This window comes from Lepidochelys kempii, chromosome 2, assembly GCF_965140285.1.
Source record: "Lepidochelys kempii isolate rLepKem1 chromosome 2, rLepKem1.hap1, whole genome shotgun sequence".
Taxonomy (NCBI): domain Eukaryota; kingdom Metazoa; phylum Chordata; order Testudines; family Cheloniidae; genus Lepidochelys; species Lepidochelys kempii.
Window position 1 is genome coordinate 119,630,150 of NC_136381.1, and position 27,409 is coordinate 119,657,558.

General features: G+C 43.7%; 2 protein-coding genes across 4 annotated transcripts in view; both read right to left on the reverse strand.

Annotated features, from left to right (window-relative positions):
* Positions 1-11,087, reverse strand: part of RIPK1 (receptor interacting serine/threonine kinase 1) — a 37,182-nt gene extending 26,095 nt beyond the window's left edge. The window contains exons 1-2 of one of the 3 annotated variants that reach the window (XM_073332173.2): positions 10,914-11,087; positions 2,549-2,751 (exon numbers count right to left, since the gene is read on the reverse strand). In XM_073332173.2, the coding sequence (XP_073188274.1) occupies positions 2,549-2,751; positions 10,914-11,078 (368 nt within the window). In that variant the 5' untranslated portion in view covers positions 11,079-11,087. Of the gene's footprint in view, positions 1-2,548; positions 2,752-7,309; positions 8,509-10,913 lie in introns of those variants that run through there. The other 2 variants (XM_073332174.2, XM_073332175.2) reach the window with 2 other exon arrangements.
* Positions 11,088-15,923: 4,836 nt separating this feature from the next.
* Positions 15,924-27,409, reverse strand: part of NQO2 (N-ribosyldihydronicotinamide:quinone dehydrogenase 2) — a 75,300-nt gene continuing 63,814 nt past the window's right edge. Inside the window, exons 4-7 of the mRNA XM_073332179.2 lie at positions 24,986-25,116; positions 23,564-23,677; positions 19,750-19,851; positions 15,924-18,723 (exon numbers count right to left, since the gene is read on the reverse strand). Of these exons, the coding sequence (XP_073188280.2) occupies positions 18,550-18,723; positions 19,750-19,851; positions 23,564-23,677; positions 24,986-25,116 (521 nt within the window). The 3' untranslated portion in view covers positions 15,924-18,549. The remainder of the gene's footprint in view (positions 18,724-19,749; positions 19,852-23,563; positions 23,678-24,985; positions 25,117-27,409) is intronic.

Below are 27,409 nucleotides of genomic sequence, written 5' to 3' on the forward strand. Positions count from 1 at the left end.
TATGTAGGGCTTGGTCACCAATTTGTGTCAGTATAACTGTTGCTCCACACCCCTGAGTGACACAGTTATACCGACCTAACCCCCAGTGTAGCCCACGCTATGCCAACAGGAGGGCTTCTCCTGTCAACCTAGCTGCTGCGCCTCAGGGAGGTGGAGTACCTATGCTGATGGGAGAAGCTCTCCCACCGGCGTAGGTAGCATCTTCCGTAAGTGCCACAGGGGCGCAGCTCCACCAGGGCCGCTGCAGTGCTGTAAGTGGAGACAAGGCCTAGGACTCTTTAGTAAAGCGCTAGTATTCCAGGACTGACTTACAAGCTAATTTCAGACAGGATTTATTACAGAGGGATCATCCAACCATGGCTGTGGACAGGGTTTAATTTGTCATGAAAGAGGTGCACAAATTAAGCAGTAGTTGGGAGGCAGGAGAGCAGCGGCTGCTGGCTGGCCGCCCAGCTCTGAAGGCAGCACTGCTGCAGCAGCACAGAGGTAAGGGAGTCATGGCATGGGTACTGCCACCCTTATTTCTGGGCTGCTGCTGGTGCCAATGCAGCCTTCAAAGTTGGGTGGCCAGAGAGCAGTGGCTGCTGGCTGGGAGCCTAGAGGTGCCAGGGCTATGAACTGCCATGCCTGGCGGTGCCAGGACTTAGCCCCGGCAAGCCCAGGCACAAATTAAGCGCTGGCTGTGGATACTGGATGTTCGTAACCCTTGTTATTCTGGATTAATGGCTTGCAACACTGATTGTCCAATGCCACATCCTGCTTGGTCAGCTGGGCCTGTTGGTGATCTGCACCATCGCTCAAGAGTGCACAGCTAGGAACTCATCAAGAATGTTAAAAAAGGAATCCCTGTAAGCATTGGATTAAATGGGGCAAAGTAAAGTTAGTGAGAAGAAAAGGAATTGTGGCCATACTGCAAGAGGAAGTAGCAGCTTTTCTGTAGTATGTTGTGTGCTAGCACTCTCCCAGGCTGTGATTCAAAGGGAAACTGCCCCCTCCCAGCCTTGAATATCATTCTACAGCAGTACAGAAGAGGCTGGGCTGCTTTCAGCTGCTCTAGGCTCAATTAGGAGCTTTTTAAAGGCTTCTGATCAACATTTTAAGTAAAAATAAACGTAAGGATTTGAGATAGACGAGGAGAGAAAAAACAATAAAGGCAGCCAGAAGGCAGGGGAGAAAAGCGTTGCAGGCAGCAGTCTGTGGACTATCAGAGTCTCTTCATTCACTTCCCGCTCTTAAAACTAAATTGGGAACCGTTCCATAGTCTCAGTTCAGGTTTTGTACCGAACTAGAAGAATGTGGGTATTTGTGTCCTTTTTAGTGGCTGGTCCACGTAAGAGGTTTACGACTCTACTACTGCTCCCAGCGAATGGACTTAGGGCCTGACCCAAAGTTAATGGGAGTCTTTGTATTAAATGCAGTGGACTTGACCTCAAGCCCTTAGTCCTTCAGTTCAAGGGACAGAGGCTCCTGCTCGTCATGGTTTAGTGCTGGGGTTCAAACCCGGCTGTTGGCCTGGGCAGCATTAGTTAAAATAACAGAAATTGTTTTCCTGTTACTCCTAATTGGACATTTCCAGTTAAGTGCCTGACTGTGTTTTTCATTTACATGCTTAAAAAAAAGTGCCATCCAGTTGAGTTTTTGCTCTCATTTAGGCACACAAGAATTTATTTGCTTTTAAGGACCCCATGTGGAAATGGTTAAATTCCCAGGTAATGGAGAACTTCATTATAAAGATGAGGCAATGCTTTAGAAAGGTTAGCTTTGGAGAAAAAAATAAAAATCTTAGTGGAAAGTCTTACTTGTGCCTGCAATATCCTTATACAACATCTTTCTTCCAAAGATTTTAAATGGTATTTAGTCTCTCTCGCTTCATCTGCGGATCTCAAATTGCTTCACAAATGAGATCAGTATCATCATCCCCATTTTACAAATGGGGAAACTGAGGCACTGAGCGGGAAATGACTTACCCACAGTCACACAGCATATCTGTGACAAAGCAGGGACTTGAATCCAAGTCCGAGTTCAGTGCTCTATCTACTAGGCAACACTGCCTCCCTTTAAAATAAAGTAAATATGCTTCAGACAAATCAATGAAGCAGAGAAGTGCAATGTAGGGATCACAGCAACTGCCGCTGGGGTGCAACACAGCAATGCTGCACACAGAGATAGTACATAATAGTTCAGGACAGCTAGTGAAGACAAATTCTCTATACAGTCCATGCAATATTTCGCTAATGAAATGCAATTTGCTAGTAAAAGATTCCACCCACATAATAACCATAAATCACTCTTAGTCCTAACGTAGAACACATTCTTCATCATCTTCAGTTTGGCAAGTTCACTATACAGCAATGTGCTGCACATGTTATATCCATCCTGAAAATATTCTCTGCACTGAAATGCCATTTACTCCAAGATCTCTTTACACTACTTTGGCAGTGTAAAAGGGCCTCAAAATGGATGTAAATGTAAGGCCCCTGTACACTGTCAGAGTGATGTAAAGGGGTCTTAATATAAATGAGAATCAAGCCCTCTCTCTCCAACTTACTCTGTGCGCTGGGGTCCCGTATACACTGTTTTTAATACCACAAGCCCATGTTTCTTGTGATAACATAAAGAAACCATTCCAAATCCTCCAGCATCTAGTTCTTCCTTCTGCAGCAAGTCCTGCGTGTTCATGTGAATATCTTCCAGTGACATGTTTGTAGCCTCCAAGAGCTTAGGGTTTACAAAAATACAATACTCCTGGATCTGTAACATGAAGAGAGAAGACAAAGAAAGTGTCATCATCCAACGTTCATCTGTCACAGTAAATGAAGATCTAGTTATGCAGGTAGGCCCAGATCCTCAAAGGTACAGCATTTCAACGCCTAACTTCCACTGAAATAAATGGGACTTAAGTGCCTAAATACCTTTGAGGATCTGGGCCCTGGGGCACTGTGTACCTCAAAACACCCTGGAACTCCTGTATTTACCACTGTCATATAATTATGATATGTTTTGTACAAAATATGTCTGGTGAGGTATCATTTTAAAAGCCTTGATCTGTTGGACATTAAGATCCTGTTGGATTGTATGTGCTATCATTGTACAGGAAGTTATGAATTTTTGCTATGTGTGTGATACTGAAATATGCTGTGAGGCTGGGAACACTCACAACAAGCCTTTCCGGTACAACAGTGGAGTAGCCAGACAGGCTGATGGTCCATTAAAGAAAATCCACTATCCCAGGAACTGTATACAATGGAGACTTCTCGGAGGTAGCACTTAGACAATGTAGAATGCTTGACCAATGGAGGCAGATCCCCATGTCACAAGCATAGATCTTTCCAGCAAGCTGGACGAAAGTATAAAGAAGGGAAGTGACATGACTCGGTCTCACCCCTATACATCTCAACACCTGGAAACATATCGGGAGGACAAAGATTTTGAAATGGGGAGGGAGCCCCAGGCTGGAGGAGAGTCCCAGCCTGTGTATTGAAGATCTGTGACCTGTTTATACCATCTATCAGGGTGAGACACTGCTTGAATCAAATCCTGTTTACTTTATAGAAATCAGATTGCGAATTTCCTTTTATTTCTTAGGTAAGCAACTTTGATCTCTACACTTACTACTTATAATCACTTAAAATCTCTCTTTCAGTAGTTGTTAAATCAGTTTTATATTTTACCTAAAACAGTGTATTTTGGTTGAAGTGGTTGGGAAATCTCAGCTCAGTTTACAAAGGCTAGTTTGTGTCCTCTCCACATCAAGGGAGGGGTGGACTGGATAATGAACTTACACTGGTCAGGCTTCTGACTAGGGCAAGACAGTACAGTTTTGGGGTGCCGAGATGGGGGGAATTGGCTGGAGCCTCTCTACTGTTTTATTCATGAGTGGCTGGGAGAAGCATACATGTAACTCAGTTGGGTGTGTCCCTGTCTGTGGATGTCTGTATAAGAACAATACCTGCCATAAGTTTGTGGCTTGTCACAGCATCACAATGTGAGAGGGATAATCCAAGTTGGTGGGACAAGAAGGCTCAGCAGTCCCACAGTTAAGGTTGCACCCGGGAACCCCATCACAGGCACATAGTATCTTGTTTATTTATCAGCATCACAAAATGATAGGTAAGTGGGCCTAACTCAGAGCTGATTCAGGTTGCGGTGTCCGGTTTTCAACTGGAACATCCGCTCGAAAAGGGACCCTCCCCAGCCTGGTGAAACTGAGCGAGTGAGTGAGAGTGGGGCAGAGCAAGCGACAGAGGGAGGGGGGATGGAGTGAGGAGGGCGGGGCCTCGAAGAAGGAGCGGGGCAAGGGCGTTAAGTTTTGACTGATTAGAAAGTTGGCAACTAAGCAGCATCTCATAAAATCAGGTCCAAAAATCACAAGTGGTGGTTTATGGTGACTTACTGTCACTCTAACATTTAGATCATAATAGTACTTGGTTTTTCTACTGGAGGATCTCAATGCATTGTACAAAAATTGATGAATCAGTTCTCAGCTTGTAATGTACAGCAGTTGAGTATTATTACCCCTATTTATAGACGAGACTATTGAAGGGCAGAGAAGTTAAGGACCAGATTTTCAAACGTATTTAGGCACCTAGAGATACAGATAGACACAGTGGGATTTTCAAAAATGCCTAGCGCCTAATCAATGGGACTACTTGTAGAATAAGGTATTACTCAGTGTGAGTAAAGGTGGCAGAATTGCACCGTTTCTTATTGCTTCTTCACGTCCCTCAGGATCCTCCCTTAACACACTCATGAATTATGAACTAACACTCTGTAAACAGTGTGAACCCTCAACAGAGATTGTGGTTTGTTAAGCACAGAAAAAAATTTCTCTTCTCACAGTATAACAGAGTGTCCTGGCTCTCTAAGACATGCTTAGAGACAGCCCTACCCCAGTTTCAATCCAGAATGGCTGGAATTCTGAAAAATGTAGTCTTAGGTTGATAAGAGTTAGAGGCTGTCAGAGGGTGCCAGGGAATATAAGTAGCCCCTTTCCCTGAGAACAAAGGGAGAGTACAAAAGGAGCAAGAATTCTTGTGAGGATTCCTGCATACACCATAAAGAAAGTCACAGAGTTCTTAGTCTCTTCAGCCTGGGAGAGGCTTTGGAAAAAGCCAGGTAAGAGCTGACGAAAAGGCCTGAAAAGACAGCTGAGTAAAAGTGTACCTTATGACCTTGTCTTCACTATGGGGAAAAAAGGGGTGCGCTCTTATTTGTGCTAGCTAACTTGAGTTAACTAAGAAGAGGTAAAATCCTAGTGAAGACAAGGCAGTTTAGAATTTTCACATTAAACTTTAACTCAACCTGCTAACTTGTGTGAAAACTACAAACTGCCTTGTCTTCACTAGGATTTTACCTTGCGTTTAACTAACGAGTTAGGAACACACCTATTTTTCTTTTTTGTAATGAAGACAGGATTTAAGAGGCTACCTGGGTTTGTGCTAGGTTGCTTTCTTCTCCCTCAAACCCTGGCCAGGGGCTTAATTAATAGGTTTGGATGATTATAGTAGCCCAAGTACACAGACCTGGGAACAGGGTATTGTTGTCAAGGGTTGGCTGCCTGCAGCTGCAGCAGATTAGGCCTTTAAGGCAGCAGGAAACATAACTGCATTAAGGAGTGGGAGAAGTGAGGGGGTGTCTAGAACGTGGCTAAACAAACTGTGAATGCTGACAATGCTGGCCTGTGGTTGTCTGGCCTTTTTTTCCTCCTCAAGCAGGGGAAGGGCAGAATCAGTAATGGAGCTTAACTTTTACTTGACTGACTAGCACACCAAGGTTCCATAGCAACTGGCCTGCCTTTGAATAGGGAACCTGGAGGAGGAACTTTTTGACTGCAGAGCTAGAAAAACCCATCTTGAACTTGAGTACTTGTGGCACCTTAGAGATGTTAGTACTCCTTTTCTTTTTGTGAATACAGACTAACACGGCTGCTACTCTGAAACCTGCCATCTTGAACTGGAAACTAAGGGAGGGTAAAGGGTGTAAACTTGGGGAAAGAGAAGAAGGGAGAGTGTGTGGCTGCATCTAGTGCCTGCTCTTTTGTCAAAGGACCCATGCTTGAGCTCATCATTCCCTGAGGGCCCACCAGCAGGGTGCTGCTGGATTGACATGGAATCCTGAGGGAGAGCCCATGGCCCAAGAAGAGAAGCTAGAACATATCTACATCAGATTCTTCTCTTCTCACTTGTCATTACTTTGAAAGGATATCGTTTCAGTTAGTTGGAGAGCTATCCTACAAGCAAGGAAACTCGAGCAATGGCTGCATTCAGATGGACAGAAGGTAAGCCCCTACCATACATGGCTATCAGTTTTGGTACATGGGCTAGGCTATATGGTATGCATGTCATTGATCTCATCAGGGAGCTGTGAGGCTTAACTAAACTTGTAAAAACACTTTAAGATCCTTAAATAAAAGGTCCTGCTATGTGAAGACAAAGTATTTGTATTGTATATTTCTGACACCTAAATCTATCTATCATACTCTAGCTGCTCTTACCCTACCCTAAATCTTCCTCAGTCTGGATTTTCACACTTGTGAAGATAATCTCATGGGACTGAAAATCAAGATCTGAGTTCTATTCCAAGCTCTGCCCTAGACCTTGGGCAAGTGCCAACGGCAATGTTGCTAACACTTGATTTTATTGCAAGTCTTGTGACACTTTTAGTGTCCTTTCTTAAGGTGTGGTAAAAATGAGAAAGTAAGCAAGAAATAAGAATGATAGATCATGGGCTAATGGGATTACATGAAAATCTCAGCTTTCATTTTAAAAATAAAAATAGTTCCTAGCCCTGATGGTTGCGGAGAAAAGCTTGAAAATGTGACCCATAAAGACTCAAACAAGAAGGCAAATAGAAAGTTAATTTTGGAATCTTTTTAAAATCATATCTTTTGGGAGGGCAGGGAGCGGAAAGCTAGCCCTGACTCATGCCTTTTGAACATTTAAGGTTGGCAATATTGTGTCTTTGCCTCAGTTCCCCATGTATGAAATGGAGTGAAGATGCTGCCCTACCACATACAGGTGTTGGAAGGCTAAACTTTTTGAAGTCAGACGTAATATTTTAAAGTTTTACTTCAAAGAATGCAATGGGAGGAAAATAGCAAAGTGTGTAGCTTAAAAAAACCCCAACACCCTGAGAAAACTGGAATCCTTTAATTGAAATAAAATAAATCCCATGTACTGTAAACATGGGACTAAATGCATTTTAAAATCTATAAACCCATAACATTAAGATCCTAACTCAGTGACAATATATGAGTAGACCTAAAAATACAGTTCTACACACACAAACACTATTCATGGTCTTATATTACCAAGAAATGAATTCATGCCCTCAGGGTCGTCTTTTTCCTTCTACAACAGAACAATTAATACTTAACGTGATGCAGGGAATGCAGTTCCCTATGCTATTTCATAGCCCAACTTTCAAAATGCATGTACACAACTGCACACCTACTATAACTTGCCTCTCTAAATCAGACATTTGCACATGCAATTGGTCAAGTACATTACTAACTAGTCATTTCTCTTCCACATAGCCAGTATGCACATGCAAGAACTGCATGTACATTTTTGAAAATCAGGCCTTTAAAACTACACCAATTCTGTTGAAATTTGGAATTACTGTTATATTAAGTACTGTAAAACTTCCTGAGTGAAGACAGTTTTTGCCCCAAATAGCTTACAATCTAAGGCCCTGATCCTGTCCCAAATCACTTATAAATGTAAGTAATTGCAGGTCAGCAAATAGTCACGTTGATAAAATAGAACACTGGGCATATATTTTTGAATATTAACAATCCTAAATGTTGAAACAGGACTCGTATGAAATTGTAAGCGTGAAATACATCTTGATTGAGGGCCAACACCAACTAGGGTCCAAATTCTGCAAAGTGCTGAGGACTTCTTGCAATGGGAGTCCAGGGTCCTCAGTGTCTCATGGGAGATACTTAGCACCTTTGGGATTACGCACACACGATCAGATCCTAAAAGGTATGTGGACACCTGATTTCAATAGGAGTTAGACACCTAAATACCTTTTTGAGGATGTGGATTTAAATTAGACTTTTGCCTCTTTTGCCAGCATCTAGATGTGAATTAATTTCAGCCCAAGGAAGCAAAATTCCAGGAGAAATAAATGAATTACATTAAAAACCCCAATGCTACAATACTTCATAAGGTGGACATGCAAGTTATACATTTAGGTGTCGCTGCACAAGGAGTAATGCTGCATAACTGTAAGATTATTTTTCTGTAAGCCCAGTTCCTTGTTTTACAACTCAGTATAGTTGTCCTCCTCTCAGTCTGAACTCTACTTCTTATCTCCTCCCCCCTGAGATGACGTGCACAATGTCCTCCTCATAGGGATTCTCACTGGTGCTATGGTCAGTGGTGAGTGATCTATTTTCTGTTAGGACAACAGTATACTGAGCCTGTTAAAACGTAAAATCCAAAGCTAAAATTTCCTGTCACCAAAGCAATTATTTGGGTGTTCAAGCCATTACTTAAAATTCAGTTCTGATTTATTTTTTTAAATGACATTTTTCATATAACTAATCTGAAACCTCATGAAGGATGTACTAGATGTAGATTACAGCTCATTATGTTGAGGGACTTCTGGTGGTTTCTTGGCATATGTCAATTATTCTACTTTCTAGTGAAATCACCAGAAGTGAAAAACCACTTAGCTTATTCAACACTAAAAGAAAAATAATAATTCTCCGTTTCTTGGGGATCACTAGTGACTTCCCTATTTCATAAATTGAAGGTCCTCCAGTCTTGCTTGGGTCATGTGGGTGGAATGGTGGCGGTACCTTCATGTGGCCTTAATTTCACCCACAGATCAATGCCTGTTACATCTGCCTTTGAGTATCTTGAGTATTGAGTATTTGAGTATCTTCACCGGTCACTGAGTTCTGCCCCAACCCTTCAGGGGATTAACCATGTTTTATGCTTCATTAGTGTCCTGCACCCATTTCTTGAAGTGTTGAATAAGTGTGGTTGCCAACTTTCTATTGGCAGAAAACCAAACTCGCCTGTCCTGCCCCTTTTCCGAGGCCTCGCCCCTGCTCACTCCATCCTCTTCTCTCAGTTGCTCACTCTCCTCCACCCTCATCATTCATTTTCACTGGGCAGGGGGTTGGGGTGTGGCCGGGGGAGTGGCAGTGAAGGCTCCCGCTGCAGATATGGGCTCTGGACGTGGGGCTGGAGATGAGGGGTTTGGGGTGCAGGAGAGGGCAAGGGCTCCAGCTGTGGGTGTGGGCTCTGGGGGTGGAGCCAGGGATGAACAGTTTGGGGTGTGGGCTCTGCGTGGTGCTTACTTCAGACGGCTCCAGGGAAGCTGCAGGCATCTCCCTCCAGCTCCTTAGCAGAGGCATGAGCACATAGCTCTCTGTGCTGCCTGTGCCTGCAGGCACCGCCCCCTCACCTCCCACCGGCCGTGGTTCCTGGCCAATGGGAGCAGCGGAGCTGTGCTGGGAGCAGGGGCAGCGCACAGAGCCTGTGGCCTTCCCTCTGCCTAGGAGCCAGAGGGAGATGCTGGCAGCTTCCTGGGAGTTGCATGGAGCCAGGTAGGGAGCCTGCCTGCGCTGCTGACCGGACTTTTAACGACCTGACCAGAGATGCCAGGGTTCCTTTTCGACCAGGTGTTGTGATCGAAAACCGGACAGCTGGCAGCCCTATAAATGAGGGCCCTTTTTACCAAAACCGAGGTAGGGTGTACCCATAGCAAGCGCTAGGAGAGCGGGGGCAGGGGTGAAAATTCTCACTACTTCTCCCTTCCACCCGGGGCGTGGGAATGGGGTATGGAAATCCCCACTGCTCTCCCAGCCAGGGAGGATGAGCAGACAGATCCCTGCGCTGGCAGCAGGCCGGGGGCTCCCCACCTCAGGCCCGGGGTGGGACGAGAGGAGATCAAAAATCCTCTTCCTCTACTACTGCCTTGTGCGGACTGAGACCGTCACCAAAAGGAAGCAGTGGCGGAGGCAGCCCAGTGGATGAGATTTATGACCTATGCCCGTCGCGGTCTGGGCAAACAACCCCCGGCAAGGCGCCGAGAACTCTTTCTTTCCTCGCATCACCCCGTCATTCGCACAGACGGCCCCAGGTCTGCTCCGGGACCCAGGTACAAACTGGGGGGCTCCCCCGTGCGCACGCTCCCCTTCAGTTCCGCACAGCAGAGCCGCACAGTTCGGAGCCGCTCCCGGGCGAGGTGGCTGTTAAAGAGACCGTCTCCTCTCCTGCAGACCCGCTTCCCCACTGAACCCAGCCGCTTTAAAGGAGTCCCAGGGAAGGACAGGCAGCTGTCTGGGGCTAAGGCCCGTCTGACGGGGGATCCGCTTTCCTCCTTCGGCTGGGGGTTGGTGGGCCGGTTTTTCAAGCACACCAGAAGAAGCAAGTCAATCGAGGGATCAGGACACAACAATCGCGTCTGAAAACCTCCTGTGACAGGGGCGGATGCGTTTGTAAGAGCGAAAGTTTGTCTAAATATTATACAAGCTATTCACCATAGTCTAGGAGGCTGACCTGCGCTGGGAGCTGGAGCAGGGGGAGGGGATATAGAAGGCTTGATCCACCATTAGCATTTGGTAAGAGATTGCAAAAAATCGGCCTCCACAACATGGGGTTGAGAAATTGAAACTAACTCTCCCTCTTCGGCAATAGCAAAGGAAGTCTGCTGAAGAAAGACAATCGAAGAATCCCATATTTCCCCTCCTCTCCCATTTCATCACCCCAAAAGTCCTTGATATTAATATTATTACACCCTAACACATGCAGTATCTATACCCAAACGTCCCGGAAAATAAAAGGGAAGCGGGTTCCAGGCAGACCTACGTGTAACTCAACGAACCTGTACAAACAAACCAAGAAAAACCTAGTCTCCAGTTAAAGACTCACAGAGTGAAAGTGCTCTCTTACCTGCCTGTGTACGGAGCAGTAACTCCAGGGAGATCGAGCCACTGCTGTCTGGGCTTCAGCTCTTTTACCAAGCCTGGATTGATTCCTCCTCGCTGACGCCCGCCTTGCAGTGGGAGGAGTCCTGTGAAACCACATCAACAAAACCGGATCCCCAGCTGCGTACATGCCAGCAGGCTGAGGAAGAGAGGGGAACCCCTGGACAAGCTAATGAAAAACGGTGCCATTCTTATAGGACTCTCTAGCTTCAAAGGTTAAGTTCTGCCCGGATTTACAGACTGTGAAGCCACATGGAGGTCAGTGCGTAAAATGGTGTACTGACAGCCCCAAAAGATCAAAAATCATAAGGGGTTTGAGCCTTAGCCTGCTAAACCCATGGTTGTGAGTTCAATCCTTGAGAGGGCCATTTAGGGATCTGGGGCAAAAATTGGAGATTGGTCCTGCTTTAAGCAGGGGGTTGGACTAGATGACCTCCTGAGGTCCCTTCCAACCTTGATATTCTATGATAATTCTATGATAAGACTGCCTGTCCCAGACCTGAAGAAGAGCTGTAGGTAGCTCAAAAGCTTGTCTCTTTCCTCACCAGAAGTTGATCTAATAAAAGATATTACCTCACCCACCTTGTCTCCACCTGCCATGAGATTTTTTTTTAAAAGGATTTGCAAAGGTTTGTTGATTTGCTATGGCCCTTGTTTGCATCGCAGTTAACCTTATGTTAGCAATACACAAGATAAATTAACTGGGAGTCCACACTGTAGCTCAGAGTGCAGTGGCCCCCTCACTGTGCAGCAGGAATAAAGGCGCATTGCTGTGTGAACACAGAACATGTTAAGGGGAAAAATCATGGTTGAACCCAGATTAAATCTCCCGTGAAGACAAAGCCTTAGTTTTGCACATTATGCTATAGAGAGCTTCATCCTGTAGTGAGGCACCTGCTGTGGTGAGGTACCTGTTGCAACCTATGGTGCTGACCTTGGGCAAGTCAGTTAATCTCTGTGGCTCAACCTCCATGTGCACAGAATACTTTCCTAGCTCACAGATTAAGTTCCCTCTAAACTACGTGGCTGTGCAGCTGCCTATTAAGCCCCACACAGGGGCTCAGTTCCGCAGCCGGGGGAGAGGCACCTCTCCCCCAGCATGGACCTGCCGCAGCTGGGGGAGAGGCGCCTCTTCCACCACCCTCAGCCCCGGGGCTGCTGTGGGGAGAGAGAGAGCTGCAGGGAGTCCTGTAGCAGCCTGCACCCCAAACCCCTCATCCCTGGCCCCACCCCAGAGCCTGCACCCCCAGCTGGAACCCTCTCCGAACCCATCGGCCCCACCTCCACCACATTAATTTTGTTATGTGCACCAATATGGAGGTGATGTGTGACATAACAAAATTCATTCCGCACATGCGTGGAAAAAATAAGAGGGAACACTGCAACACAGGGATGCCTACGAGGATAAAGTCACTCAAGTTTGTGAGGCATTCCAACGCTATGGCAATTGGGACCAGGTAAGTAGCGTGGGGGTCAAGGAGATGAGAAGGTCTGTGGACAACCTAGTATAGCTGTACTTTAAGAAGCTTCAAAGTTCTGTTGGCGAATCTGGTGGAGTTTATCAGTTCCTTGGAAGGGAAATAGTTGGCAAGAAATAAAAGTTGACAAAGTTTTCATGATGAAAGCAGAGCTACTCAATTCCAGGAACTAAATAGCTCCTGTTCAAGGAAATTTACAGTTCACGTAGTACTTGTAAAATAGCTATGTATGCATCAGAATCTCTAAAGAATACTTTGACACAGAAGTTCTATCGTGAGGTATTAATTGTTTCTCTGAACAACAAAAATATTAAGTACCAAAGAATATGCACTGAAGCATCTGAATTTCCATCTTCAGGTGGTGTTGTACTAAACTATAGTACAGACTAGATACCCATTCTCATGACTTAAGAAACATCGTCATCATTTTAAAGAGGAAATTCCCAGACCTGGGAATGACAAGGCTGCACAGCTGCCCTGGGCTTTCTCTAGGATGAATACAAGGGTTCTGGTTCCCCCAATGTCCTTGAAATATCTGTTGGCAAAATTTTTATACTTTGCTTGCCTGGCCAGGATGTGGCACAGGGGAACTGAATGGCTCTCTCTGCCACTGTTTGTTGTGGCTGACTTAACTTACAAGTAGACACCTGCTCTCACCCTCCCCCCCCAAAAACTGACAGTTTTGAACTCCTTTTTCTTAAAGAGATAACTAGCATTGTATTTTAAAAATATTTCGAGAGAATTGCACTGTCAAACTGAAATTTGATTCTCTCTAATCTGTAGCGTTAATACAAGTCTTGTTTTCATAGATTCCAAGGCCAGAAGGGACCATTGTGACATCTAGCCTGATCTCCTGTATAACACAGACCATGAAATATCCCCAAAATAATTTCTAGAGCTGACTTTTGCAGTTCAACTGATTGGTGGGTCTAGGCATCCACAGATGGAATAGGCCATTATTAATACAAGCTAATTATTGATAGCCATGTTAGCAAATTGTGAGACATCATGGATATAGTTACCAAATTCTGATTCAGAGTACAGTCGCTTGGTTAAGATTGCTTTTAAAAAGGTTGGATGAAATCCTCACTCCACTGATTTCAGTGGCAAAAATTCTAGACCTCAATAGGCCAGGAATTCATCCATATTTGCTACTTTACATAGCAATGTGAAGGGAAAGGCTGACATCATGGGGCGGTGAATAACTAATAATTTCTTTTCTATCGATCTATCCTGTATATAACCAGGAAAAGGTTTAGTCTGGAGTTCTCTCCAATCGAACAGCTTTCAAAATAATGCAGGGTAATAAAATATATCAGTGCATGTACTCTAATCTGTTTATATAAAAAAAGTGTCTGCACCCTTATTATTATAGCTAGATTATCTATGTCCAAAAAGTACCTAATTGATCTAGTTCTACGCCCTTTTGCAATTTGACTAGCTATAGCCAATTACTTGACTACACTTGCGGTTCAAAAATATTTGAGCGCAAATAGCTGCGCATAGTCAGCTTATTAGTCAAAGGGAAAGCAGCGCAACATAAAAAGGAGACATACATACCACCCTTTCAGAGAAGTAATCTCAGAGCATTCACCTTACACAGGTCTGCTTTCAAAGTATGCACTCAAGACTATGTGTATTTATATTGTGGCTGTTTACAAGCTAAAGGCACTCCATACATAACCCCACTTGTCTCTAGCAGTTTTATACTGATTTTTCTACACTGTCCTGTACTTTTCTTATCTTTGTCTTGGATACCTCCTTCCAGGCACCTCTTAATTGTACCAGGACGTATTAGTCATACATCTTGTTTCTGTCAGGTTATGTATTTGTTTGAGCCAAGACCAGAATTCAGCTGTGCAAAGTGTTATGGGCTACACCTTAGTGTGAGTGAACAAGTGTGAACAGCATTTTGGGAAAAGCATAATACAGAGTACAGGTGTGCAACTTAGCATAACTACCCAGCAATCATACATAAGAATGGCCATACTGGGTCAGACCAAAGGTCCATCTAACCCAGTATCTTGTCTTCCAACAGTGGCCAATGCCAAGTGCCCCAGAGGGAAGGAACAGAACAGGTAATCAACAAGTGATCCATCCCCTGTCACCCATTCCCAGTTTCTGGCACACAGAGGCTAGTGACACCATCCTTGCCAATATTCATTGATGGACCTATCCTCCATGAATTTATCTGGTTCTTTTTTGAACCCTGTTACAGTCTTGGCCTTCACAACATCCTCTGGCAAAGTTCCACAGGTTGACTGTGCGTTGTGTGAAGAAATACTTCCTTTTGTTTGTTTTAAACCTGCTGCTCATTAATTTCATTTGGTGACCCCTAGTTCTTGTGTTATGAGGAGGAGTAAATAGTACTTCCTTGTTTATTTTCTCTATACTAGTCATGATTTTATAGACCTCTATCATATCCCCCCTTAGTAGTCTCTTTTCCAAGCTGAAAAATCCCAGTCTTATTAATCTCTCCTCATATGGAAGTGGTTCCACACCCCCTTATTGTTTTTGTTGCCCTTTTCTGAACCTTTTCCAATTCCAATTTTTTTTTTTTTGAGATGGGGCAACCACATCTGCACACAGTATTCAAGATGTGGGCCTACCATGGATTTATACCTGATAAGGTGTACAATATTAAAGTTCATATAATATATATTATGCACAACACACACACTGGCTACCAAATATAAACATTAGCGTGAAGCTGGGTGTAGGAAGGCTAATGTGTTTAATCTTTGAAATAGAAATGAGAAGGACCAGAATCACGGATGATTTTTTCATCTAATACAGAAATTTAAACTTACTGAGCTGAACCAATAAAGATAAAATGGTTACTTTTTTTTTTTTTTTTTAAGCAGAAATTGCCCTATCACTTCAATGTCCTTATGGGCTGTCCTGAGAAATCAGTAATGTAAAAAATCAAGAAAGGAATATACTGTAGAGGATATTATATGCTTCCCCCTCCCACATGTCGGTGGTCCTTGGATTAATGATCAGACAACGTCCATTTCTATTTTACTCCATGTCTTGAAGATCACATTTCACAGTCAATTCATTGTCAATCTTTTATCAGAAATATTTAGAGAGGTAATTGGATTAAGGGATACAAGATATGTTAGACAACCAAGAGAGAAATTACTAACATATCAGTAAAGAGGACTGTCAAGCTGACTCCAGTGACTCAAGAGAGTGACTGTTAAGAACCAAGACAAAAACCCCTACTTGGCTGTGAGCTCTAAATTTAGATTTCACCAGCTAACTATCAGTCAGTCTCCTTGAATACTCAGATCTGACTCACCACCCAGGTAAGCTTGCCTTTGTGATAGGTGGTCCCTTATACCAAGTATTACAGCAATATTCAGGTTACTCCTAGTCCCAAAGGACCAATCACTTACCCCAGGTCAATCGCACCTTCGATGTCACACCAGAGACAATGCTTGTAGCCAATCCTACAATAAACTATATACAGATTTATTAATAGGAAAAAGGAAACAGTTATTTATAAGGTATAAGCAGGTAAACATGGATACACAAATGAATGACAATTTGTTACAAAAGGTAATAGAAGCTTCTATAACTAAGCAAGCAAGCTCTATATGGCTCTTTGGGCTAACCCAGGCTAAACAGCTGGGGACCTCTTGTTTATACCTAGAAAACCTTGCCCTCCCAGAGTCCAAGTAGCATAGAGATCCTCACTTCCTTCTGTTTAGGGGTTTTATTCCCCCTCCTACCATATGCATTCAGCTGCAAACTCAGCTGATGTGGAAGAATCCACTTGCATGACTCACCTTCATGGGGAAAAAGCAGAGCAACAAAGTTGTACGCTCTTTAATGTTCCACACTAGTCTGTTTGGAGTCAATGGGGTTTCCCTCTTGGAGAGGACATAACAGCTTTGGATGCAGGTAATAAGTTATTAAAAAAAGAAGTGGCAAATGTATTCCCTGCATGTGAAATCATAAGTGTCATACAACTGTGGCAAAGACTCAGGAATTTTATTTAATGCAACTGAACCAGAAACTTTAGTCAAATAAATAAAAATAGTATCCCTTAAAGCCAGAATTTTCAGAAGAGCTCAACCACCATCACTGGGGAGAGCCTTTCAGAAGAGCTCAGTACCTAACATGTTGAGTTTTAAAAAAAATATCTGGCCACTTAATTTTGGTACCTAGTGTGGAGCTGAGCTCTCCTGATAATCTCTCCCCAGTTGCTGATACGGCTCTATATTGCTCTCTCTTCCCGGCACAGTTCCTTCTAGAACCTTCAAGACCCCCTTATGCCTAGCTTCATGACACTTTTTTTTTTTTTTTAAAGTGTATGTGTATCCTGACAATAAGCATCATAGGAGACTGATTAGCAGTTTTGTGGAATTAATCCCATGTGACTTCCTCACAAATACTCCTAGCTAGAATTTCCAAGCATCTGCGTTGTGCTGTAATAGAATTTAAGAGATGTGCCTAACTTTACCCTGACTGCAGTCTATCAATTCCTGTTGACTTTAGTGATTATAGGAGCAAGACTTCTCTGTATACATCCTCTTAATTTTTTGTGAGCAGAATACGCATTTGTCTTCTGAATAACACCTTTGCTCAGTCTCCAAACAAACTGAGGATTTTTATTCTGAAAAAGTAAATATGCATGGACAGCAACTGCATTTGTATCTTACTATGTCCACCTTCTTCAGTCTGAACATGAATTTAGGTGACTGGAAACATTGTAATCTGGTATCTACATCTTGCATACAACAGGTAAACATTCACAAAGAAGCATAATAGTATGTTTAACAGTATGTTAAGGTTGTGACAGCGACTGATCAGAGCCAGGAAATACACAATTAAGCATGAAATATACCATATATCTACCACAAAAAAATCATCAGTTACTTTCCAGAGCCAAATTATCCCACTGAAGTCCATGGCAAAATTCCCAAACATTAAGAGCCAACCCACACCTACTGGTGTATCCTATTAGGCATTGACCCACACTGGGACAGTGGCCACGGCAGATGAAGTGGGCAATGTGCCTCACCAAGCCAGCCACAGTGCCAGAGTCCCCCGGGGAAGCACATTTGCTGCTATAGTATTTAGGGGAAGGTACATCAGGCATTCAACTCCAGGGCTGAATAGCTCTGCTGATTAGTGTGAGGGGCCACAGCAATTGCCCTTGATTCCTCTCTCTTCCTAATGGGGTAGCTAGTGGCAGCGTAAGTGGGGATCAGTCCTTGAACTCAGAAAAAAGTATCCATTAAAATGTATGAGGAGGCAAAAATGGCAGGGGGCTTCACGTACCCTTCCTTGTGTACACACAGAACAATGCAATGGTGAAGGCACCAGTGTTGTATATTCATACTTCACTTTGAATTTGCTTCCTTTATTGGCATCTGAAACTGTCTTAAAGCTGCTTTACTATAGTTCAGTTGTAAATAATCTTAGGAATTTAGGAACCGACACATAGATCTGTTTTGGTATTGAAGGTTAAGGCTGGCTATAGTTCTCATGTAACCTAAATTACTGCATATCCTATATACTCAAACTGTACAATAATTCAAATGTAGACAAAACTTGCTTAAGAGATCAGAGTTGACTGATAACTGGCTGTGACAAATCTTATTTATCACAGGATATTTCCAGGTCAATTTAACAAAAATGGCAGCTGGTGCACAAAAGTGTTGAAGTAAATCTGGCAATATCTTTCAGGTGTTTTGCAGGTCACCTGTGTCTTAGGGCAATAGCCATTATCTGTGATTCAATCCTATGCTTGTATGAACAGGCACTATTCTAAAAAAAAAAAAAACACAAACAACCTGATTGTATACTAGGCACTAATATTTACTAGTTAGGGAGCCATGTCCCACACAGCAAGGAGCTGCACCACTCATCATTACACTGTACTCCTAAGAAGACAGGAAGATCGAGGCCATATTGCTAACTGAGCTATTACCAATTGGCTGTCTTTAGGTGTAATACAATCCAGCAAGTTTATGAGACTGACATTATGCATTGTGACTCCCCCCCCCCCATACATGGTAAGGTACAGCATGAAGGAAAGAGAAAAGATACAACTGAGACAATTCCTGCAACTTCCCCGCCCCCATATCTCTCTAGTGTTGTGCCTGAACATTACTTAAAATACAACTCAGGAGTGCAGTTTATAGGCTTTTCCTCCCAGATAGTCTTCAGTCGCTGTGCCCAGGAGGTCAGCATCTCCTTTCTTTTCTCTTCTGTCACGTACTTGGGAGCAAAGCAGATCTGAGGAGCAAGGACTTTGAAACCACAGAAGTGCATTATACCATGCTAGAGTCAAAGGACAAGAGACACATGTCAGAAAATGGTTCAACTCCATTTTTGCTACAGTTAAAGAATTCAGATTTTAAAATATTTCTCCTACCCTATGTGGGGCATGTTTTCTTTGATAAAATAGCATTGCTTTAAACTATCCATGTGGAGGGACAAAAGGATGCGGGAATGTACCTTTGCAACCACACTTGTGGACAAGTGTTGAAGGCTAGCCTATGATGCTTCTGAGTTTGATTAGTGTACGTTGTTCCCCAGTTCCTGGAACAGTTTTGAAATGCTATTGAAGCTATATAACTAACTTACCCTTTCAACTGTCATACACTTCCACGTTTGATGGCTGAACATTTAGGATACTATTGACTCTTCTTGGATTGTTCCTGAATGAAATTCATGTTTCATCCCTGTACTTCTACATTTGTTTTAGGCACTTCTGAATCTAGCTGAGTCATGCAATTCTGATTCACACAGTTCTGAATGAGTTTTAATGCCCTCTGAGTGAGCTAAATTCACTAACCTTCCTCTTTTCCGAACTTCAGAATATATTTACGATTAGCACCTTTCCATTAGTTGCCTTTTAAATGATGCAGCCAAATGGGCTTAGTAATGTTAATGAGTCTGCCTAGCTAGAAACTGCAGAAGAGTTTGTTAGAAGATGGAAGTGTTTCTGGAAGATCTAGGACAAGTGATTCAACTAGTTTATGTCAGCAGGTAGATGTCACAGCACACCATGCCAGCCACACAAAGATTTCCCAACAAGCTGGCTCTTCCCTAGTCATGCTATTATATGCAAATCTCTTCTTTAATTTTTTTTTGCCCTAATAGCGGCAGAGAAACTGGAAAACATGAAACCTACGTCTCAAATCAAGAGGAAAATAAAGACCTAACATTGCTCTTTCAAAATCGGATGGATTTTTTTTAAAAGGAATCATGATTTCTGTGGGGCCTGTCTCCTGACTTTGAATGCTTGGAGTTGGCAGTACTATGAAGGTGCACAGTTATTGAGCAAATATTCATATATTGTACCTGGATGGGCCACAGGAGATAGCGAATGTCACCACTGACCCCTCCTTTTGAAAACATTTCTTCATCTCCTCCAGTGGTAAATGAAAGTAGGGCTAGTTTATTCTGGAATGAAGAAAATAAGACTTAGGCACATTAATTTAAGAACAAGTGACCCGGTAGCCAAAAAGGACACTTCAGAAACACTAGATTAACTTGGCAGAACAGAGATGGCTGAGGAAGCTGACCCCCCTTTTCTGTCCTCCTCATACCCTGGTCTTTTCACACAGTACCACTTACTGCATCTCTGGTACACAGCTTGTTGATATATGGAGTAGTAAAGTGTGTGAAAATAGCTCTGTGGGAAAACATACATAAAAATGCATGTTACTTGGGCCCTTACCTTTTGCCATCTGTAAAATGGGGAAGATGCTTGCCCTTCCTTGTAAAGTGCTTTGAGATCTATGGTTGGAAAAATTGAGTGCTAAGTGTGTTTATGCTCCTCCCTCTCCCCCAGATGGAAACTGCATCCTGTATACATAGTAGTCTTCATTTAAAGCTTCTCAGTTGCCTGAGAATAGATTAGTTGGGTATTTGTTATGTTCTTTAGGTGTATTCCTTGCACTAAGTATTTTACCAGAACCATGTTTCCTCAGATTCTATAACCATGGGATCTGACACAGACTTGTACCCCAGCATCTAACTCTTATTTATGGCTGCCAAGGGAACCTTCCAAATGTGAACTGAACACAACGGATGCAGCAGCCTCGTTGTCCCAAATTTGCAAACAGGCCAAAATGACAGCTTTTAAAGGGTCTGAATCACCTGTGTTTGTCTCGTTGGACTATTTCTGAAATCTAATAATGAAAACTTAAATGTTGGCATTGTTAAAATGATCAGCAAATTAAATAGTCAAGTAATCTACATATCCATCATTGTGGGATATTGGACTTGAGAAATAAGCATCTTCAAATCTTCAGCTAATGACTAGCTCTGCTATTCACAATGCCAAGAACAGCTCAAAAGTTATGAATTGGTGTCTGGACATGCCAATCTTGCTTGATTATAGGGTAGAAAGTTAAAAAGGGCAAAAGTGAATAGCTAAGACAGGAGGTCACGAAAATCCACACACACGAACCACAAATAATACTGAGCACTCCATTTATAATACTCCAAATGAGATTTTATAGCCTGAGTCCAACCTCTGGCATTAATCATGGAGCAGAAATCTTTCTACCCAATTCACCGCTATTTGTTATAGATTATCTCAGTCTTCATGCCATAGTAAGGTGGCACAGTTTGAACAATTTAGAGCTATGGACCAACTTAAACTGGTCACAAATTCGGATGACCTTGACAGAGTGGGATCTGTTTGCATCAAATTATGAACTCGTTTTTTATTAGGTGTTGAACACGTCTAAGTTGAATGCAGAGGGGAGCCTATTGTCCTGCATTCCAGACACCTTTCCCAGGTAGGGAAGCTTACTGAATCCTCAAAGGACCAGCAAGACTACAATTTACGGCCACCTACTTTGTCACTCAACAACTTGCCTACTCCTACAGAGCAATGAGCTCTCTATGCAGGTGGGGCAAGTATGACTCGAGGAAGGTTTGGAGCACCCCACTGGAGCATATAATAGAGAGACAGAAGTCTATTTGGCGTCGGATACTGATCTGGATGCGGGGGGGGGGGGGGAAGGGGGGAAGATGACCATCACCACATAGAAGGAGGCTTTGTTGCAGGGCAGAGGGCAGGAAGGACTCTGCCCAGCCTGAACAGTGAGGTACTTTGGACTCACAGAAGGGCTGAGATCAGAAGCGGGGAGGCTGTGTCTCAGGACTTGTTTCCTTTTCAAAGATCAGTAACTCTCTAATGTTTTTAAGAGAAAAGTGATTGTGGTTAAGAAATTCCTTTGCTCAGCCTGTGCTTCTTGCTTGCCTGCCACATGGTTCCTAGAGAGGTTAAACTAGAAGCCCAGAGTGCTCACAGCCCAGGGGAGGCTCTGGGGAAGCATTTGTAAACTGACTGGAGGGATTGGGATGGCAGCATCCTATATTCCAAGAAAGGGCATCAGACAAGAAGTCTGAGCCTGGGAGTGTGTCCTTGGGACCTAGAGCTAGAAACAGTGACTAGTTATGACCTAGACCCAGCTGGTTTGGACTGGGTGGGACCCAGAAATGATCCACTTACTACAGACTGACCATGCAATCTGGCCCCATGTCCCACTGTACTAGTCTTCTTGAAATGCTAGATCCTTGTTCATTTCCTCACCCCACCTTCCTTCAGCTATGTGTGCGCATTACTGGATTAAAAAAAAAACACCCTAAAAAGTATTTTCTACCATGAAAAATTTTTTTTTAGGTTTGCAATGGGTACAGGGTTTTTTCTTGCCTGTAACTAATTATCGTACTCCCTATTCTTTTGTATTTCTTACTCTCTTGCCCATTAAACAATTTATTTTCAGAGAATAGCAGGGAAAGGTAAAAGAAAAGACACATACATTAGGGCTGACAAGCGGTAGTACTTCCCCTCTGTGCTTAATACGCAACAGCTGATTAAAATGAATAGTCTGTCACCAGTAACTACGTCAAGCATTTCTTCCTGTTACACCAGAACTTTCTAATGCGCTAAAATACATCTATTTTAAAAGGCAGAGACAATAAGCAGCTATAGCAGTATCTTCCAGATAGCTTACTAAGCATAGAGGGCTCCTGCAGGATCTGCGCTGGCTGCCTATTGGTCTCTAGGTGGAGATTAAGATGTTAGTTATGACCAATAAAGCACCAGGGTTTTATGAATGGGCTGGGGGCAGCCTACCTAAGGCACTGCCTCTCTCTCTATGCCATACTGCCACAACTGTGCTTAGCAGGAGGGCTCAAGTTGGATCCTATGGTTGTAAAAGAGAGGGGCAGCTCACAAGGCATTCTCCACAAGATCAAGTCTCTGGAACTTGCTCCCCCCATCCTCCTTGCTCTGATATTGGCAGCGTTTGATGATCATTCAAGCATGCTGCAAAAGACACGTTTGTGTTTTTGGAGAAGGCAAAGGTGTGCTTCCTAGACGATGGAGCGGTGGAAAGGAGTTTTCGTCGGTGGCAGGCTGGCTAAGTTCTTGCTGGAGTGATTATGTAATGCTGCTGAAATTTTGAATTGCTTCTTAATGTGTGTGTACCTAAAGCCTAGTACAGGAGGATTTTTAGTTATTTTAAATAAATTGCATGCCCAAGAATGTACTACACACCCCAGAAAACAAATACATCATCCCTCCCCTGCAGATTTTGCAATCCACTTTCAGAAAAACCTAACGTGAGGGTCCCAGCCAAGCCAGGAGGAGGAGAAGGGTGATAATAGCATATGGCTGAGGCTTGCACGCATCTTGATAGTCCTATTTGCATCATCTTTCCCCCATGCACATTTGTCTTAGGCAAGATGGAAGGAGGATATTCGGTGAGTAGAGAGTCTGACCATCTATATGAAATGGTGCAAAGCCTTTCGCTATACAGACACCCTTTTCTATTCCCAAACCACTACCAGCCTTCCACTCTTACCCAAAATTAAACAACACCCCCTCCCCTACGCAGAGTTTTTATTCTGAAAAGGCAGAAGTGCCCGAGACTCCATGATGTTTGCACTCATATACTAGAGGGCAGTATAAAACTCTAAGGTACAGAGAAGAAATAAGTTTTTAGGAAGGATTTTGAATGATCACTGAGTGCCACTATAAAGCCTAAATCTCATTTATCCACTTAGATTAAAAATAAAATTACAGCATAGGAACAGACAAGAATTATACAAAAAAAATATTGTTTAGCCTAATGTAACAGTCCAGGGAACATACCTTGAGTAAGCCATCATCATAACACTGTGGGAAATTGTGAGCAAATCCTTGGACCAAGACTCTGTCTATCCAGCCCTTCATGATGGCAGGCATGCTGAACCAATACAAGGGAAACTGAAAAGCAAAGCAAAGGCTCCTGTTAATAGTGAGATGTAATTGGCAGAGGTACACCATTTCCTTTGGCCTTGTTTCTATGCTAAGAACATCTTATCACCTTAATCAGTCAAGCCATTCACAGATCAAGCACTGTAAATAAAGCCTATCATTCAGAGAATGGAGGAACTATATTTGCTTATGGTTGTGGGGTTTTTTTTTGTAATATTCTTTTGAAAAATGCCATGAGATCTCCAAATGTCCGTGAGTTTTCAGAATCTCTTACACCTCAACCAAAAGATGAGCCTTCTGACAGACACTGGATTCATGGGGCAGAGGGACTGTCAATAATTTTCTGTAGCACCTGGCTTTTTTCATTTCTGCTATTGACTAAACCAGAGGTGAGCAAACTTTGGCCGCGGGACCATCCTGCCTGGCCCTTGAGCTCCCGGCCAGAGAGGCTAGCCCCTGGCCCCTCCCCTGCTGTCCCCCCTCCCCTGTAGTTACGTGGGCAGTGCGGCTTGCGCCCACCCACCTCCCAGGCTTTCCAATAAGCCAGTTCTGCTCCTCTGAGTGGCATGGTTAGGGGGTGGGGGAGGGGGCTGGATAAGGGGCAGTGGGTCCCTGGGGGGCAGTCAGGGGACAGGGGGTGGTTGGATGGGGTGGAGGTTCTGGGGGGTGGGGTGGTCAGGGGACAAGAAACAGGGTGGGTTGGATGGGCATGGGAGTCCCGGGGGGCCTGTCAGGGGGTGAGGGTGTGGCTAGGGATTGGGGCAGTCAGGGGACAGGGAGCAGGGGGGTTGGATAGGAGGTGGAGTCCTGGGAGGGATAGTCGGGGCGGGTGGTCCCAGGAGGGGCAGTCAGGGGACAGGGAGCAGGGGGGGTAGAAGGGGCGGAGGTTCTGGGGGGAGGTCCTGGGGAGAGGCAGTTAGGGGCTGTGGGGTCCCAGGAGGGGGCGGTCAGGGGACAAGCAGTGAGGGAGAAGTTGGATGGGTCAGTGGTTCTGAGGGGGGCAGTCAAGGGGAGGGAAGTGGGAGGGGGCAGAGACCAGGCTGTTTGGGGAGGCACAGCCTTCCCTACCCGGCCCTCCATACAGTTTCACAACCCTGATGTGGCCCTTGAGCCAAAAAATTTGCCCACCCCTGGGCTAGACCTTGTAAGATCACAGCCCAAGCCTTATCTGCATTATCAGCATGAGCAGTGCATTGAAAGTAAATGACAGTGGGAATTAGGTGTCTAAACTTTCCAGCTTTTTATAGTTTCTTTATTACTGTATTTGTTTTAATGCCATATTAAGACCATAAGATTATTAATAAGAAAAATCATGACCTGAAAAATCACTAAATCAGCAACTTGAACCTTCCTCTGTTCCTCAATCAAATCACTAGCCAAGCATCTTCTCTTGTAAGCTTCCCATGATTCCACTCCATAATCAAAGTGTTCTGAGTTGCGCAGACAGCCTGTGGAAAAAAAACATGGACATTGTTTATCCCACTTCTAGCATTAAATCCACATAAGATAATTCAATACAAGTCACAATCTGCTGTCCTAGATTGGAATATTTCATCCCATTGATTTATCATGAGCTGCACCATATTGTAAGGAGTGATAGATGAACTGCTGATTTTTTTTTTTTTAAAGTGTAGGTGAATCTAGTACTTGCAAAAGTATCAGTACTCGTTTACATTAAGGCCCCTCTGTCCCCCTTTATGCTACCAGAGTGGTGTAAAAGGGCCTTAATGTAAATGAAAATCAGGCCATCAGAGTTTAGGGCCTGATCCTGAGCATCTGCTAAGGAGCTTCATCTCTTCCTGAAGTCCATGCGACCAGAGTGGGTGAGGACTTTCAAAGACCTGACGCGGAGCATGGGTTTGAATCAGACAGTCTGCAACCTTCCTTGCCCACTTCTGCCAGTGCTCTTGTAACATCAGTCTTTCGGTTCTACGTTTTCCTTTAACAGACACTGACAGCTCTGCCAAATTGTGTAATGGCTTTGCGCTTTCACTTCCTAAATTAGGACAGCATCAGGATTAAAAACCTACCTCTTGGTGAATGGCTTTCTTAACTATGATAAACACTTGGAAACCAGTTTTAAATTTAATATGATCTCCACTGGGTTTCTCTCAAGTTTTTACTAAACTAATAAATGGACAATGGCATTACCATATTCCATCAATGTGAATCATACTTAATAGATGACACAAACCCCAAACATACACGAATGAACACTTGGGAATTATTTGCAGAAAGCATCTGTAACCAGACTGCTCCTTGGGAGGAGGTGTTTTGTAATGATGCCTCTTTAAGAAGACACAAACACTTGTAAGTTATAATACACAAACATTTGGGCCCAAAGGCACAGGGCTATTAAAAAACCTCCAGTCTTACTCGTAAGGGCCGAATCCTGCTACTGTTGTAGTCAATGGCAAAACTGTCAAACTCAAGGGTGTAGGATGGATTCCTAAAGTGATATCCTCTAGTACTGTGGTTTTCAACCAGTGGTCCTTGAACCCTTGGAGGCTCTGCAGACTATGGACAGGTCTACACTACCGATTACGTTGATCTAACTTATCTTGCTAAGGGGTGTGAAAAAGCTCCTCCCCCCCCCCCGCAAGTTTCACGCTGTCCACACCAGCACTAAGTTGGCAGGGGCCACTCTCTCACCAACATAGTTTCTGCTTCTCGTCCAGGTGGAGTAATTATGCTGATGGGAGAGCTGTCTCCCGTCGGCATAGCGTGTTTTCACCAGATGCGCTACAGCGACGTAGCTGCATCAGTGCAGCTGCTCTGATGTAGCACTGTAGTGTAGACTTGCCCTATGTCTAAGGGATCTGCAAAAGGTAACTATGAAAATAAAGTTTCAGAGCCAAGAAAAGGCATTTTGTTTTTATAATCAATCAAAAGCATGCGAATACCCCCATCTACAGGTCAAAACCTGGAAGTGTTGTTGTTACCATAGGTTTCAGAGTAGCAGCCGTGTTAGTCTGTATTCACAAAAAGAAAAAGGAGGACTTGTGGCACCTTAGAGATTAACAAATTTATTTGAGCATAAGCTTTCGTGAGCTACAGCTCACTTCATCGGATGCATTAGTGGAAAATGCAGTGGGGAGATTTATATACATAGAGAACATGAAACAATGGGTGTTACCATACACACTGTAACCAGAGTGATCACTTAAGGTGACCTATTACCAGCAGGAGAGCGGGGGTGGGGGTGGGACACCTTTTGTAGTGATAATCAAGGTGGGCCATTTCCAGCAGTTGACAAGAATGTCTGAGGAACAGTGGAGGGTGGGGGATAAACATGGGGAAATAGTTTTACTTTGTGTAATGACCCATCTACTCCCAGTCTCTATTCAAGCCTAAGTTAATTGTATCCAGTTTGCAAATTAATTCCAATTCAGCAGTCTCTCGTTGGAGTCTGTTTTTGAAGTTTTTTTGTTGAAGTATTGTCACTTTTAGGTCTGTAATTGTGAGTGACCAGAGAGATTGAAGTGTTCTCCAACTGGTTTTTGAATGTTATAATTCTTGACATCTGATTTGTGTCCATTTATTCTTTTACATAGAGACTGTCCAGTTTGGCCAATGTACATGGCAGAGGGGAATGCTGGCACATGATGGCATATATCATATTGGTAGATGTGCAGTGAACGAGCCTCTGATATTGTGGCTGATGTGATTAGGCCCTATGATGGTGTCCCCTGAATAGATATGTCTAACACCCTTTCTCACGCTGTATCAAATGCCAGGCCA